We start from the raw sequence: 14523 nt of genomic DNA on the forward strand, positions 1-14523 counted from the left end.
ATTATATTTATGTGGCTCAAAAGGTATAACGCCAAGTGTTTACGTAGTATGAAGCAAGTATTCGATTACAATATCGAAAATAATTTTACTGTTATATAGATTTTAAATAACGCTCGATAGTTATTAGTACCAAATTCAGTCGTGAGAGTATAATGATATCGTACTGAATGAAGAATAATATCATCAGTTGATCATCCCAATAGTTAGCACTGCATGATTACAGCTTTATTGTTTCCTCCTGTTTATACGGCGTCGAACAAGTTTAAAGTGAGAAATTATTTATTCGACAACGTAGTTGAATGTGTCAATCAGATTGATATTAACATATTTCTATAAAATTTAAGTAAAGAAGTTTTTCTCGTAAAAGGCTTATAATGCTGAAAGTGTCTTGTAAAAGGAAAGTTTCATCGAGTTAATAGTATAAAATAATTTATTGCTTACCTTATTACGTTAAATGTAGCATCATTTGACGAAAAGTGTATCCTAGTCATTTCTTTAGTATACCAGTATATAAAATTGAATATTTTTTTCATTTCCATTTAAAATTTCAATTGTTAAACTTCTACAATGTCTCAACAAATCTTTTAATTACGTATAAAATATAATTTGCCTTTGAAAACCCAGAATAAATTTGTCGATATCCAAGGAAGGATGGCTTTTATTGACCGATTTAAACTGCTGAACGTAGTTGCACCTTAGTTTTAGTTACATTTTTCCTAGTTAAAGTATCTAAATGGAAATTGAAGATGCTGTAAGTCTTATCAAGCATCAAGATTGAACACCTCAAATTTTACATTCCTTAAATAGCTCCCAACTGGCCATATAATTTGTTTTTTACTACTTAAGAATTGCCCTGTAATAGTTCACTAGCCAAGTAATTTCTTAGTAGTAATCAACTTTAAGCAGACACGATATCTTTATTTTCTAGCATTCTGTACCGGTCTACTACTGTATATTTTAGCAGTGCAGTTAGCATGAAAATCTTTATCATGTTTGATGTCTAACAACTTATGCTAAGACACGTATATGATCGTACTATTAAACTCTTAAATATCTAATATCATCGAGAAAAAAGTCTTGAAGGCAGAATAGAAACACGATATAAATGACAAGTGTGGTTAAATTACATTTTGCTTTAGAAAATTGCTCTAAACAGAGCAGAAAATATGAATTACTCTGCTCTATAGAGGACTAAACGCTGCAATCATAGTCCCTACGGACTAGATTATATTGAATATTTAACTATGGTATCTTCTTAATAAATCTGATTATCTATTAGGGAATATCTATTAATTTTCGAATAATCATAGCGTAAATTAGCTTTACATCATCTCTTCTTTGTCACTATAAAATCAGTGACGAATACCCTTATTAATAAGGCAAAACATGAGATTGATCCCAATATTTTTGTCGGATTATATTATATTAATGTTCATTGATTTATTCGTAAGTTTTTATATTTTTCACTGATCTAGAAATGTTTCAAGTGATATTCCATTAGTCGTGCAGCAACATAGTGTAATACATTTGACCATTTTGTTGATTAATCACATTAATCACAGATGTTTCATGAAATTTCGCATAGCAACAGTGAGCTTGGGATGCACTTGATATTCAATAGATGTTATTAATTCATTAATCATCTGTTGAGTAAAAATCAACATTCCCCTCTCTATTCCATATTAAGCTTAGAGTGATGCTGACGTTGATAAAATCTAGCTTTTATAAATGATCTTATGAAGAAAATAAGAAATGAAATGTAATTCTTTTCTTCTTCTTATAACAATACTTGACAGCTGACGTTGAAAATGGCAAGAAAGAGCCAAGACAAGTTAGCGAAAAAGAAAAAAAAATATTAGACGAGGAAGATAAAGATGAAAGTATAGAGGAAGAGGAAGAAATTGACCAAGAAATGAAAGACGATCAAAATGAAATTTATTGGGGCAACTGGATGGAATTCCTTCTGTCTTGCATTGGTTACGCTGTCGGCTATAGTAATGTCTTGAGGTTTCCGTACATCTGCTATAAGCATGGTGGAGGTTAGTTGAGGTTGATTGCTTGATTACTTATTTCTTCTCGCTGAAATTTATACCAATTTAGATATTTCCTGGTTTCAATTCAATCAGTAATACTCGTATAATAACAAACAAGGCACTTACAAATACTCGTATTTACAGATTATTAGAATTAGTGGACAATTTTACGATTTCCTACGATATTATACAATTTATAGCGAGCAAACGTCTAAGCAGATTCTTACCGGCTAAATTTTAGTGTAGAAAGGTTAAAAGATCTGACATACAAATGGAAGATAGGCGATTAAAATATAAAAGACCGAATGAATTAATGCACCAATATTACTGTTTTGAATATTTAAATGATGGCTTGAAAATATTATAAATCGTATAGCTTTTATACCTTCACTTACAACATCTTAATTTGATTGTAATTGGACCTTTTAGGCGCTTTTCTCATTCCTTATTTTGTTTCTGTATTGTTGGTTGGAGTACCGACGTTACATATGGAGTTAGCTCTTGGCCAATATATGAGAATGGGTCCTGGCACACTATGGAAACATGTCTGTCCTGTTCTTAAAGGTACGATAAATATTCATTTCTTACATAGTAATGTTAGCGGTTAAAAAATACAAAAAAAATTTCGATTGGATTTCTTACTATAAGCAATCTAAGTAAAGTGTTGAAATTAAGATCTTGCTGCTAAATTATTAAAATGGCAGATGCTATTCTTGAACAATAGGCTTACATTACCGGATATTAACTATAGTTATTCAATTAAGCGCAGAGGCCTATTTGTTTTCACTTATAATATTGCGGAAATATCTGATTTGATATTAATGCCTGTCCACATACTTAAAATAATATTTAGGCTTGGGTATTGCCATGATAGTTTCTTGCATTTTAAATGTGGTTTACTTTCATATCGTCTTGGCATGGTCACTCTTTTACTTTTACGCCAGTTTCTTTCCTCAATTGCCCTGGGCATCGTGTAATAATACCTGGAATACTCACGAATGCTATGTTACTGGGGATGTATTTGGAAACGTTAGCGGAAAAGCGGCTTCCGTTGAGTTCTTAGAGTAAGTTAATCGTCACAAATTACTGAATATTTAATTTCGTTGCACCGGGAGTAAGGAAATTCTCTCTAGCTATGATTTTTCGTAAACTTCCTTCAAAAAACATCGAAAATCTACCGACTATTAGCATTCCAATCTAAGATACCGCAAATAACATTTCATTGCCGTAATAAGCTGTAGATAATACTTTGATTTATAAACCTTTATAAATTCTTAATTGCTTAATTTTTGATCGTCATTTATTCTAAGTCTTTCATACGCGTATGCTTATATATTGACAGATTAATCGATTTTTCTCAGTGTATCAATGTCACTGATGTTATAATGTCTTCTAAAATCAATAAATAATTATATATTAGTCGCACAAGTTTCCTTTTCGCATTGCCGTAATTACCCTAATTGCTCACCACAAATTCTGTCCTAATTGTCTCTGTGATAGTACATAGCGGCTTTTCATATAATACAAGTAGATTTATATTATTTACCAATTATAGGAGATCCATGCTTAATGTCTCTAATTTTAATTTCATATCTTGTTAGCCTGGTTATACTATATTAAATATTTTTTACAATATCCTTTACTGATTTTTAATCTATCATAATATACACTATGTGCAATCATCTTATGTCAACGTGGAGTCGATACGATTTATTTTGTATCTTTCAGCTATAAATCAAATGACATATTTTAAATTTTAGTCTAGAAACTCTAAGGATCGACGAAGGTGGAGCTTTGTATTATGATTTAGTGCCACACTTGGTAATCACACTTTTGATCGCCTGGACAATTACCTACTGTGCAATGTGCATGGGTATCGAATCTTCCGGAAAGGTTGAATATTCTAATCAAGGATATAGTTTGTGTAGAAATAAACTAAAAGAAGAGATTATACAGTAATTGGACCTTGTTCTCATTCAATTTACGTATCCCTTTCTTCATTCTAGGTGGTTTACTTCACCGCCACAGCTCCTTATGTTATGTTATTCTCCTTATTAATAAGAGCGGTTACACTACCGGGTGCTACTCAAGGCATTATTCAATTTCTAGTGCCGGATTTTAGTAAGCTGGGAACGCTAGATGTAAGTTCATGTTATAGCAAACCAAAAAAATGTCTTATTTATTTGCACATAAAAATATGATAGAATGCAAACGGAAATACTGTAAGATGAAAGTGAATAAATTGAATTGAAACGTTGTTTGCATTAGCCTTGGGCTGATGCTTTAGGGCAGGTACTTTCAGCAATTGGAATTGGATTTGGTGCAATTATAACATTAGGAAGTTATAACCGCCGTGATAACAAATGTGGCAGGTAATTTCTTTTATTTCGTTTACAGTATTCATGAGCCCTTAGGTCATAATAGGAAATCGGTTTGACAAAATTGTTGGATTTGAATACAACCTACTGTTTGATTTTATAGAGATAGTGCTTACATTTGCACCATTACAAGTTTTACAAGTATAACCGCTGGTCTTGTGTGCTTTGCTGTTCTCGGCTATTTGTCTCGTATTACTGGTAAACCTATTGATGATTTGATTAGCGAAGGTATGAAAACGTTGTAAAATCCTCAAATCCATTCAATTAATAAGTTGATGAATGATTAGGATTTTCTGTTACGGAGCGACCAAGGATTTCAATCAGGGATAATATCGTATTAGAATAAACATGTTTAGCCATACTAAGTTATCACCAGTAAAAGGATTTTTACCTACGATAAAGAATCCTGTACTTTACTCTGTAGTAATTTAGATATCTTACCCGTTACATCACAAGTATTTCCTTCTACCTTTCATTGTTATAGCTTGTGCTTTTTGTCTGTTCTATGGCTACATTAATACTCATTACAGCTAGAAAAATTGTAGAGCTGCTGATCATTACGATTGAAATTTGCTTAGAGATCTTACCGATTTCTGATTAATTGAATTTCACTTCCTGTTGGCACAGAGATCGTAATTGCCTTTATTGCCTATCCAGAAGCTATTGCAAAATTACCAAGTCCACACTTTTGGGCCATAGCCTTTTTCTTTATGTTACTTCTATTAGGAATGGACAGCATCGTATGTGGAAAATTCTTATTCTTATAACTTAAATCACAACCTTGATAATTAGATGATGGAGAGAGTTATGTAGGAATTGACTTAAATCTATTTTATTCTCCTATTATCAATACTAGTATGGTATGATAGAGACATTAATTACCACAGCAGTTCGATTTTCGAAAGGGAGGTGGGAGAATAGAAAGCCCATGGTGACATTTTTTATTTGTGCAGGTCTTTTTACAATAGGTTTAATATTTACTACTAGGGTAAGTTAACATGAATAGATCATGGTCTACATTGTCTACGTTTCTGTTCGTATATTTCTTTAACTAAAATTAGCATAATTCACATGTAAAACACTACGGGGTAAAGTTATCATTTAAAACTAGCCCTATTTGGTAAACTAAAATAAGCTGTAGCTTAGCTGTTTCAAAAGCATTATAAAGCCGCTAGATTTGAGAGGTTTATAAACCACCACATATGTAATTTGAGACTGATTCTATAAGTGTGATCATAGTCAAAGTGGATATGATTATAATCATATAATTTTAGATCCTTCATTTTTATTTCTAGTCTGGTCTCTTTTGGCTTATCGTTGTAGATACCAATAATGCTGGTCCAATTGTACTTGGTTTGACCTTATTTGAGGTCTTGGCAGTTTCATTTGTATACGGTAAGAGTGGACTAAATCCTGACCAAATAGAAAATGCTAAAACATAAAGTACAGACTTATTGCATATGGAATCGCATTTTGAAAAGCGTACTAAATCTGAAGGAAATAGCAAATGCTACATATAAAGTAAAGGCTTTATTGCACATGTAATCGTATTTTAAAAAGTACACCAAATCCGAAACAAATAGAAAATGCTGAATATAAAGCAAAGGCTTTTCTGCATATTTAATGCTATTTTAAAAAGTACGCTAAATCACCTTTCAATTGAAAATGCTAAATATAAAGTAAAGAATTTGCTGCATATGTAATCTTACTTTAAAATTTGCGCTAATCCTCACCCAATTGAAAATGGCAAATATAAAGTAAAGGCTGGATTGCACATCAAATCCTATTTTAAAATCTGTTTACCGATATATCCCATATAAGAAATATTAAATCGAAGCTACTGCTGCTGATAAAATATTGAAAATTTTGAAATGGATATTATGCATATAAGTTTATTGTCCACTTTACTACAGTGCATGATATATCGTCCTTGTTATGCTAAAATAAGTTTAACAATTCTATTAGCGATAGTTAGCATAATTTTATGACATTAGCAAAGAAAAATGGCATCCATTACTAATAAATTTATAGAAATCATTTTATTAATATCCTTAATATATAAAGTATTAAGTTGCTGTTGCTGATTTACAGTAAATATAGAGAGCCTAAAGAAGATAAAATCATGTATATTTTTGCCTCAAAATTAGCATTTCATTTATGTAGTCTAGGAACAGATATTTATAGCTTATTGAATGTTGTATCCATTTCAGGCGCTGATCGATTAGGTCAAAACGTCAAAGACATGACCGGATCTCGACCAAATAGCTATTGGATCTTGACATGGAAATACGTCTGTCCAATCGGTGCAGGTGTAAGTATTATATTGTCGTATTGAATGCACCTTGGCCAAAATAGTTCAATAAGCCTAAGCACATCTACTGTGAAATAAGCTCATAACTCTTAAGACTTAGCTTAGCGATTTTGCATTTCGTATCTTTAAGCTATAAGCAGTTATGATTAATTTAAACCTGGATATGATCCGGGTTTCATTGCAAATCTAATTTGTAAATTCTTTAGTTTAATTTTGTGGTCAGTTTGGCTAAAACTGAACCAATGGAATATCTTGGGAAACCTGTTGAACCTTGGGGAGTTGGAATTGGCATCCTCTTGACATTATTAGTTTTAATTTGGATTCCTCTAGGAGCCATTTATCAACTTTATACCGCTGAAGGCAGCCTTAAACAGGTTAAGCATTTAAGCAGCTATTCTGTAGTGGTTGTAAGATTTGAAGGCTTATAAATTTATCAATGAATCAACTACAGCTTACATTGCTTTATTCTGTACTTTAGTTCAATTTATTTTTTTGACATTTTTTTATTTATCATATAGAAATTTGCAACTTCCTTTTCGCCTCGATCAACCCATAAAACCAAACGTAAGCAAGTGGATAGCGTTATTTTAACAAAGATCCTAACGGAGCCTTCTAAAATGGAATGCAACTATGTTTCTACAATATAGTGAGCGATGGAAAACTCTGTCGTAGTCAGTGCATTATACTTACAGTAGTCCAATAGGATCATAATTTAATGATACTATAGTCCAACAAGTATATTCTTAAATTTCTATACTTTTCTTACATAAAGGATATTTCCTATTTTCAGTCGCAATCTAGCCTACTTAATTAACACATTACAACAGTAATAGCAAAGTGATATTATAAATTGTACTCTTCATTTTATTTCTCTCTAAACTTTAAGAATTAATTTACAGTTTGAAATTTTATTCTAACGTGAGCGTCAAATCAATTTGCTTATTTGTATTACTCTGGTATATAGGATATTACAATTTTTCATGAAAATTAATCTTGCAGTGCTATATTGTGGAATAAAATATTCTATCAAGGCAATCAAATAACCTTTGACATCTGATTGTAATTGCTACTTCTTTCTACAGATATACTGAAAAAAGCTATAAATTTATATAGTAAACTGTAGATTCTAATAACTGTACAGAATAAGACGTAGGCATTGTACAACTTTAGGAATTAGAGTAGAGATGAAAAGCTACATTATTTCAATTCTGTTAAAAATTGCAATCCGATCTTAATAAGCTTGCTACTTCAAAGTGACTTATAGATCTTGACTTCTACAAGTTATTGAAAATGAAAATTTATGTTCTTAGTATGATATCTGCAATAGCCCAAATCGGATTTTACATCACCTCTAATAATTACGTAGCGTAATTATTATTGTATAAACTAGATTTCTCATGCTTGCACAAACATATTTCATTCGCTTGATATCTGCTTAAAAATTATATGAACTCATTGCTAGAAAAACAAGTTGTATTTCTTGACTTTCTACTGGATATTAAAAAAGAAATTTCTTTTCATGCTATAAGATCTGTAAGAGCACAAATTGGGTTTTCACTATATCGCATTTTTAATTAAAGTAAATAATATTTGTTTGAAACCTAGATTTCACGCGCTTACACAAATATATTTCATATGCTCAGTATCTGATTGGAATTGTATAAGCTCATCTATAGAAGAACGACTTGAAGATCTTGACTTTCTACTAGACATTATTGAAAAAAGGAATTTTCTTCCTCAGCATGATATCTGCAAGAGCACAGATCGGATTTTAAAGTATCTCCCATTTGCGTAGTATACCAGTAATTAATACTGTATAAGCCTATATTTCACGTGTTTACAAAAAATGCATTCCGTTTGCATAGTATTTAATTCGAATAATAAGGGAAAGGTGGAACTTTTATAAAAATATCTAACCCTTTTCAATCTCAAATTTAATTGTTCCTTGAAATAAAGCTTTGTCTATTTATTGGATAGGTGTCCTAAATCATATCGGTATAAATAAACTTTAACGAAAGGATTAGTGATTTTACCACCTGTGATGGCATTCCAGGAAATCAATTATTTTAGCTTTTAAAGCTAATTCTAATTGCATAATATTCTGAAGTATATTTGTATAAACATAGCTTAACTTTGCAACCTCCGTCCTTTTATTTCTAAGGATCGATTTTACATGAAATCAACTCTATTCTGCTTGTTCGATTAACGAATATCAATACAATGATAGCTTATATTTGCTTAAATAGTTCAAGTTGATTAATTTTTAATGCTATCCGTGATAGTTTGCCTGCAGATAACTTTATTTATCCACAGAATCTGACGTCGCGCATAATTCAAGATTGTTCTTTCTCAGCATGTTCATTTCAATTAAATCAAGTCAAGAAGATTTAGAAGATACTTAGCAGTAGCAATCTAGCTAAAATTTGAGCCTCTCATCCACTTTATCCTGTCAAAAGATGGCTTTTAATAACTGCAAGTGATTCATTTCACATATGAAATACAACTGTTGGATACTGCCTCATATTTTGCAACGGTAGCCACAGCAATCATGATTGCAATACATTTTGTATTTTCTTCACCGTAGCTTTATCGCTACGGGATTGCAAAAAACAATCACTGCTAGTTTGTTTTAAAAATTAATTTAATAAAATAAATAATTCTAAGCAATTAGCTCTTCAATTCAATTGAATACATCAAATCGTATGATTTTATTCTTATATGGGATGGGTCAAAAGCCATATGCTAATTTACTATAAGGATTATGTAAATTCAAAGGATAAAATCAGCCATGCTTCAGTTTAGCTTGAAGAATATATTGATTTTTTATCGTCCAAGCTATTCCAGTTGAATAAGCCATATTAATCTATATAGGAATAAAACAACATTAGCAGTCTATCTTTAGGTTTAAGATGGTTAATAGTAAGAGAGGATAGAGCTTGCAGTGGCAATATTCGATAAGGCACATAAGATAGCCATAATCATCAATCATTATAGCAATTCTGAGCCTCAACTTTGGCATGTAGAATGCTAACAATATTGGTTTGCTAGTATACTAAAACCTTTGCTTGGACGCTTTTCTTAGCCTTTTCATTTATTTCCATTAAACAACTGTATCCATTTTGACTATCAAGATATAAGAGAATCTCCCAATTATTCCGATTTGCTCTGATCTCGAATACAAATTAGATCGACTATCTTAATCAAATCAAAAGATTTGTTAATGTGGTCTATTAAATTTAAGGGAGAGATAAAACTCCAAAATGCCATTGAGCTTACGTTTGCCATTGCAATGGATCGTAATAAGAAGAATGCTTCATAACTAGAAATTCAACTTTCAGTTGAAAATTATATTTTATGCATTCCTTAATATTCGTCCACTTTATAAAATTATTTTCAATAATTAATTTTCCTTAGTAAGAAAAGTATAATTTCATTCTTCCAGGCTTCAAGGCCAATCTAGATTAAGTAACTCATTTTTACTCTGTAATTTAAGTAGATAGCGTTATTTTAGGCTACTAAATTACTTTGTGGATCATCAAAAGAATGTACTTGTTTTACATAATTTCAGCTAAGATTAAAATCTGATAGGGCTGATTTTGTAGCATTATCTACGCGTCGATTACTCTAATGGATGATCCTATTTGTAGGCTGTGAAGGAGCATGTGTAGGGGAAAATTAAGAGAGACATATAATTACTATTACGCTTCTGTAATTTTAGTATATTGTTATTATTTTGAGGCACGTAGAAGATTGGATGCTGAAGTGAGCATGTAGTGTAGTAAAATGTTATTTTAATTCATTATGAGTTTCAATTTATTATCATCTATTGCTATTTTTTTTAATTATATTTCAATCAATATGAACCTGTGCCTCCTACCAAGTCATTTTATCTTATTTATTTTTTAAAATACGTTTTCATCTATTAATAAAGGAAAAAATCCAAATGTCTCAAGCTCATATTTATATAGTAGATTTTCTATGGATGCATAAATTAAAGAAGTTTATAGTTGTTTCGCTGTTAGACGCCGCAATATCTTGTGGTTGCCATGAAATTAACCGTTATATAACGATAACGCTGTTTGTGAACATAATGCCCTGTCAGACTACGAAATAATGACCTGCGCTTGTGCATGGAATACATTGAGAACTTATTACTGATTTAAAATATTATACTTAATTAATGCGATGTGTATTATGAGAAATCCGTAAAGCTAGATGGAGTTTTTAGGCCAGTTCTAACTTATAACTATTCAACTTTAAAGGCTACCACGCGAGAGTATGAACCAAAATATTGACGCGTTATATTTCCTTGCGAAAGTATAGTATAAATAGACCATCCAATAATTACAGTAATCGACATTTCTAAAAAAACGTTTTCTTAAATTGGTACATAATCCTACAAATAAAGCTAATTATCATATCAGATATGAAATTATTAACTAAATCCAGATAAACCTAGTGGAGTAAATAAGATATTTTGCTATTTCTTCCAGTAGCATCAAACTAGGTTAGGATTCAAGAATGAGCCATTATTTTAAAAAGTAATTGGTTCCTGAATCAAACTACGGCTCTAACTAATATCAACCAGTATTATCCTTATGTAATTTTTTACTCGTGAAATAAATTAAAATTGTCTAATTCTGTCAACAAGATTGATTTCATATAGTACGCCAATAACTAATATTGACCAGTGTCACTCTTTAGCATTTCTTATTCATGGACTAAATCAAAACTGTCTAATCCCGTCAACAAGATTGATATTACATAGTAAACTAAAGGACTAATATCAAACAGAGTCATTCCAAAGCATTTCTTATTCATGAATTAAATTAAGACTGTTCAATGCCGTCAACAAGATTGATAATACAGGGCCCATCAAGGGATTAACATCTAACAGTATCCTAATTATTGTTTATTTATGAAGTATATTGAAATTGTCTAATCTCGTCAACTAGATTGATATCACATGGAAAGTTAGGAGACTAACATCAAACAAGGTCATTCCTAAGCAATTTTTTATTCATGAAATAAACTAATATTGTCTTATTCCGCTAGCAAGATTGAAACTATAGGGCAAGATATGGGACCAACATCAAACAGTGTCGTTTGTAAACATTTTATGCATGAAGGCCACCAATACGCATTTATATGTATTCTTGTGACATAAATACACCAGAGATATTTTCGGGTCTTCTTCTATCTCGAACTACTTATCAAGTTTAATTTCCCGAGATAACTATGAACTTTTTCCTTAAGTTTCACGATACAAACGGTATAGACCTTCTCCTTGCGCGAAAGCGATAAAATAATAAACACTTTATAGTAAAAGTAACCTACATTTATACCTTCTATCGATATTCTGGAGCAGTTGCTGATTCGATACTTTGAAATGAATACTAAAAAACGATATCGGCTATCATGTATTCTCAGACCTAAATTTGTATTACTTTATGCTCTATTTCATAATACGTTAGAGCACGCTTATAGCATGAGGCAGTCATGGTCTGAACACTATCTGACCTTTGAGCTCTCTTACAAATTAGATATGTAACTAATTGACTTGTTTTAACAATAAATTGAATTAGTATTACATATACTCGTAATCTAACAACAAGTTATTAACCATACTGTATCATAATCAATATAGTGTATTTATTCTTATTTCTTAACGGTTGTCTTTCACACCGCGGCAGTAAAATAAATTAAAAATTGTCTTATCCCGTCAAACAAGATTGATGCTACATGGTAAGCTAAGGGACAAACATCAACAGTACCATTCCTAAGCATTGATTATTCATGAAATAAATTAAGAATATCCAATCCAGCCAAATAAATCATCAAAATATTGCAGGGCGAGCTAGGAGACTAATATTAAGCAGTATTATTCCTAATCATTTTTTATTCATGAAACAAATTAAAATTGTCAAATCCCGTTAACAAGGTTGATAATGCATAGTAAACTAAGGGACTAATATCAAATAGCGTCATTCTTAAGCAATTTCTTATTCATGAAATAAATTAAAATTGTCTAATTCCGTCAACAAGACTGATATTGCATAGTAAGCTAAAGGGCTAATATCCAACAGCGTCATTCCTAAGCATTTCTTATTCATAAAATAAATCAAAATTGTCTAATTCCGTCAACCAGATTGATAGTGCAAGGTAAGCCAATAGACCAACATCAAACACTGTCACTCCTAAGCATTTCTTATTTATGAAATAAATTAAGATTGTCTAATCCTGATAACTAGATTGATATGCTAGGGCTACCTAAGGAACTTATAACAAAGAGGGTCATTTCCAAGTATTTCATTTTCATTCTTGAAGTAAATTAAATTTGTCTAATCTCGTCAACAAGATCGATTTTTTGTACGGTAGTAAAGTGGGGATCCGTCAATCCGGGACAGAAACGAAAGTCATCTATTTTTTTATCCAAATGAAAGTAGTATGGGAAATGGAACAAATAAGTACATGTAGAACGGCTGGGAAACCCTTTATTGTCACTCCAACTTTACGATGGCTTTAGGCTAAGGAAGGAATGATTCGGATTCCTTAAAATCTATGGTAAAGATTGTTAATTTAATCAGTCCGTAATAAGTTGTCCATTGCTTTCATGAGTTAATAGCCATTTGCCGCAACCAACTTTGACTAATTACTACTAGTATTCTTACTATAAAATTAAATTAACACTGAATTATACTAATTAATTTGCATTTAATTTAGAGGTAGACACTTATGAAATCTTATTGGATGTCTATCAAGCATTAAGATTGAGATCATTCAATATTTTATTCAAAATAAGGGTATAAAATGTTAGATAACGTCGGATTAATACTGTTCGAAAATTTATGATCTTCACATTAACTTTATGATAGATTTAATCTACGCAAATGGAATTTTATCATCGTTCTAGTGGTTACAACTATCTGAAATGTAGCTACGATATATAATAATTATAAGTGGTGATGCAACAAGTGGCTTATGTTATTTAAACGTTAGCATCGATTTCTTGGACTAATAAATAAAAGTATAGGCAAACTTTGTTGATCGATTGCAAGTTGTTACTGTATCTGCTAAAATTGACTTTATTGATGCATCTGACAAAATCAAGAATTAATCGACATACACATTCATCCAAGCTACAGTAGGAAAATGAATTCAATGACTTTGTTTGAGCAGTTAGCTAAAATATCATCTTTACTATAATTTTATGATGACATTAATGCCGGTACATAAAAGATTAATATAAAATTGATTAATGAACCAACGGAACAATAGAGTACTGCTATTGATTTTACCTCGAAAGATTTATTTGTGCGTGAATAATTAACTGTGAATTTGTCTGGCTATAGATTCATGCTCTTTTGAATATTATATTAGGAGTAAGATAATAGGTTGCAAATAAAGATGGCCACTATTGAAAAAAACAAGGAAGATGCTAATTAGTCGATACTGTAATATGCTAAAGGTAAGCCTTGACTTAGTAATTTGCTATTGAAGAGACTGCCTAACGCATTTGTAAAATTAATCTTTTATCATAATGATGCACTCTCTATCAAGTTTTACTGCATAAAGACATCGATATAAGCAATTCATCATNTTCTTGACATCTGTTGAATATATAAAGTTCTTAAAATTCAAATTTGGTAAATAAAGCTGAGAACGTAGTTAGCAAGATGGAGATGCGACCAGTCGAAGGTCCTGTCCAAGGTAAGGCTAATTTTTATATTTATTAATCGTAGAAAAATTTTCAACATCATTTCTACTTTATACTGAGTGTGATCGGATTGAAGAGTAAATT

At 31.1% G+C, this 14523-nt stretch overlaps 1 protein-coding gene across 1 annotated transcript; it reads left to right on the forward strand.

Moving 5' to 3' along the window:
- Window positions 1-1912: 1912 nt before the first annotated feature.
- On the forward strand, window positions 1913-7150 carry TRIADDRAFT_33106 (uncharacterized protein; the record flags this gene model as incomplete). Its single annotated transcript, XM_002117794.1, has 12 exons — window positions 1913-2039; window positions 2463-2597; window positions 2887-3097; window positions 3794-3926; window positions 4040-4174; window positions 4302-4405; window positions 4515-4639; window positions 5039-5151; window positions 5268-5399; window positions 5707-5806; window positions 6622-6722; window positions 6929-7150. The coding sequence occupies 12 exons, from the start codon at window positions 1913-1915 to the stop codon at window positions 7148-7150; spliced, it is 1638 nt and encodes a 545-aa protein (XP_002117830.1).
- Between the last annotated feature and the right edge of the window lie 7373 nt (window positions 7151-14523).

Source organism: Trichoplax adhaerens, genomic scaffold (genome assembly GCF_000150275.1).
Source record: "Trichoplax adhaerens TRIADscaffold_30 genomic scaffold, whole genome shotgun sequence".
Taxonomy (NCBI): domain Eukaryota; kingdom Metazoa; phylum Placozoa; class Uniplacotomia; order Trichoplacea; family Trichoplacidae; genus Trichoplax; species Trichoplax adhaerens.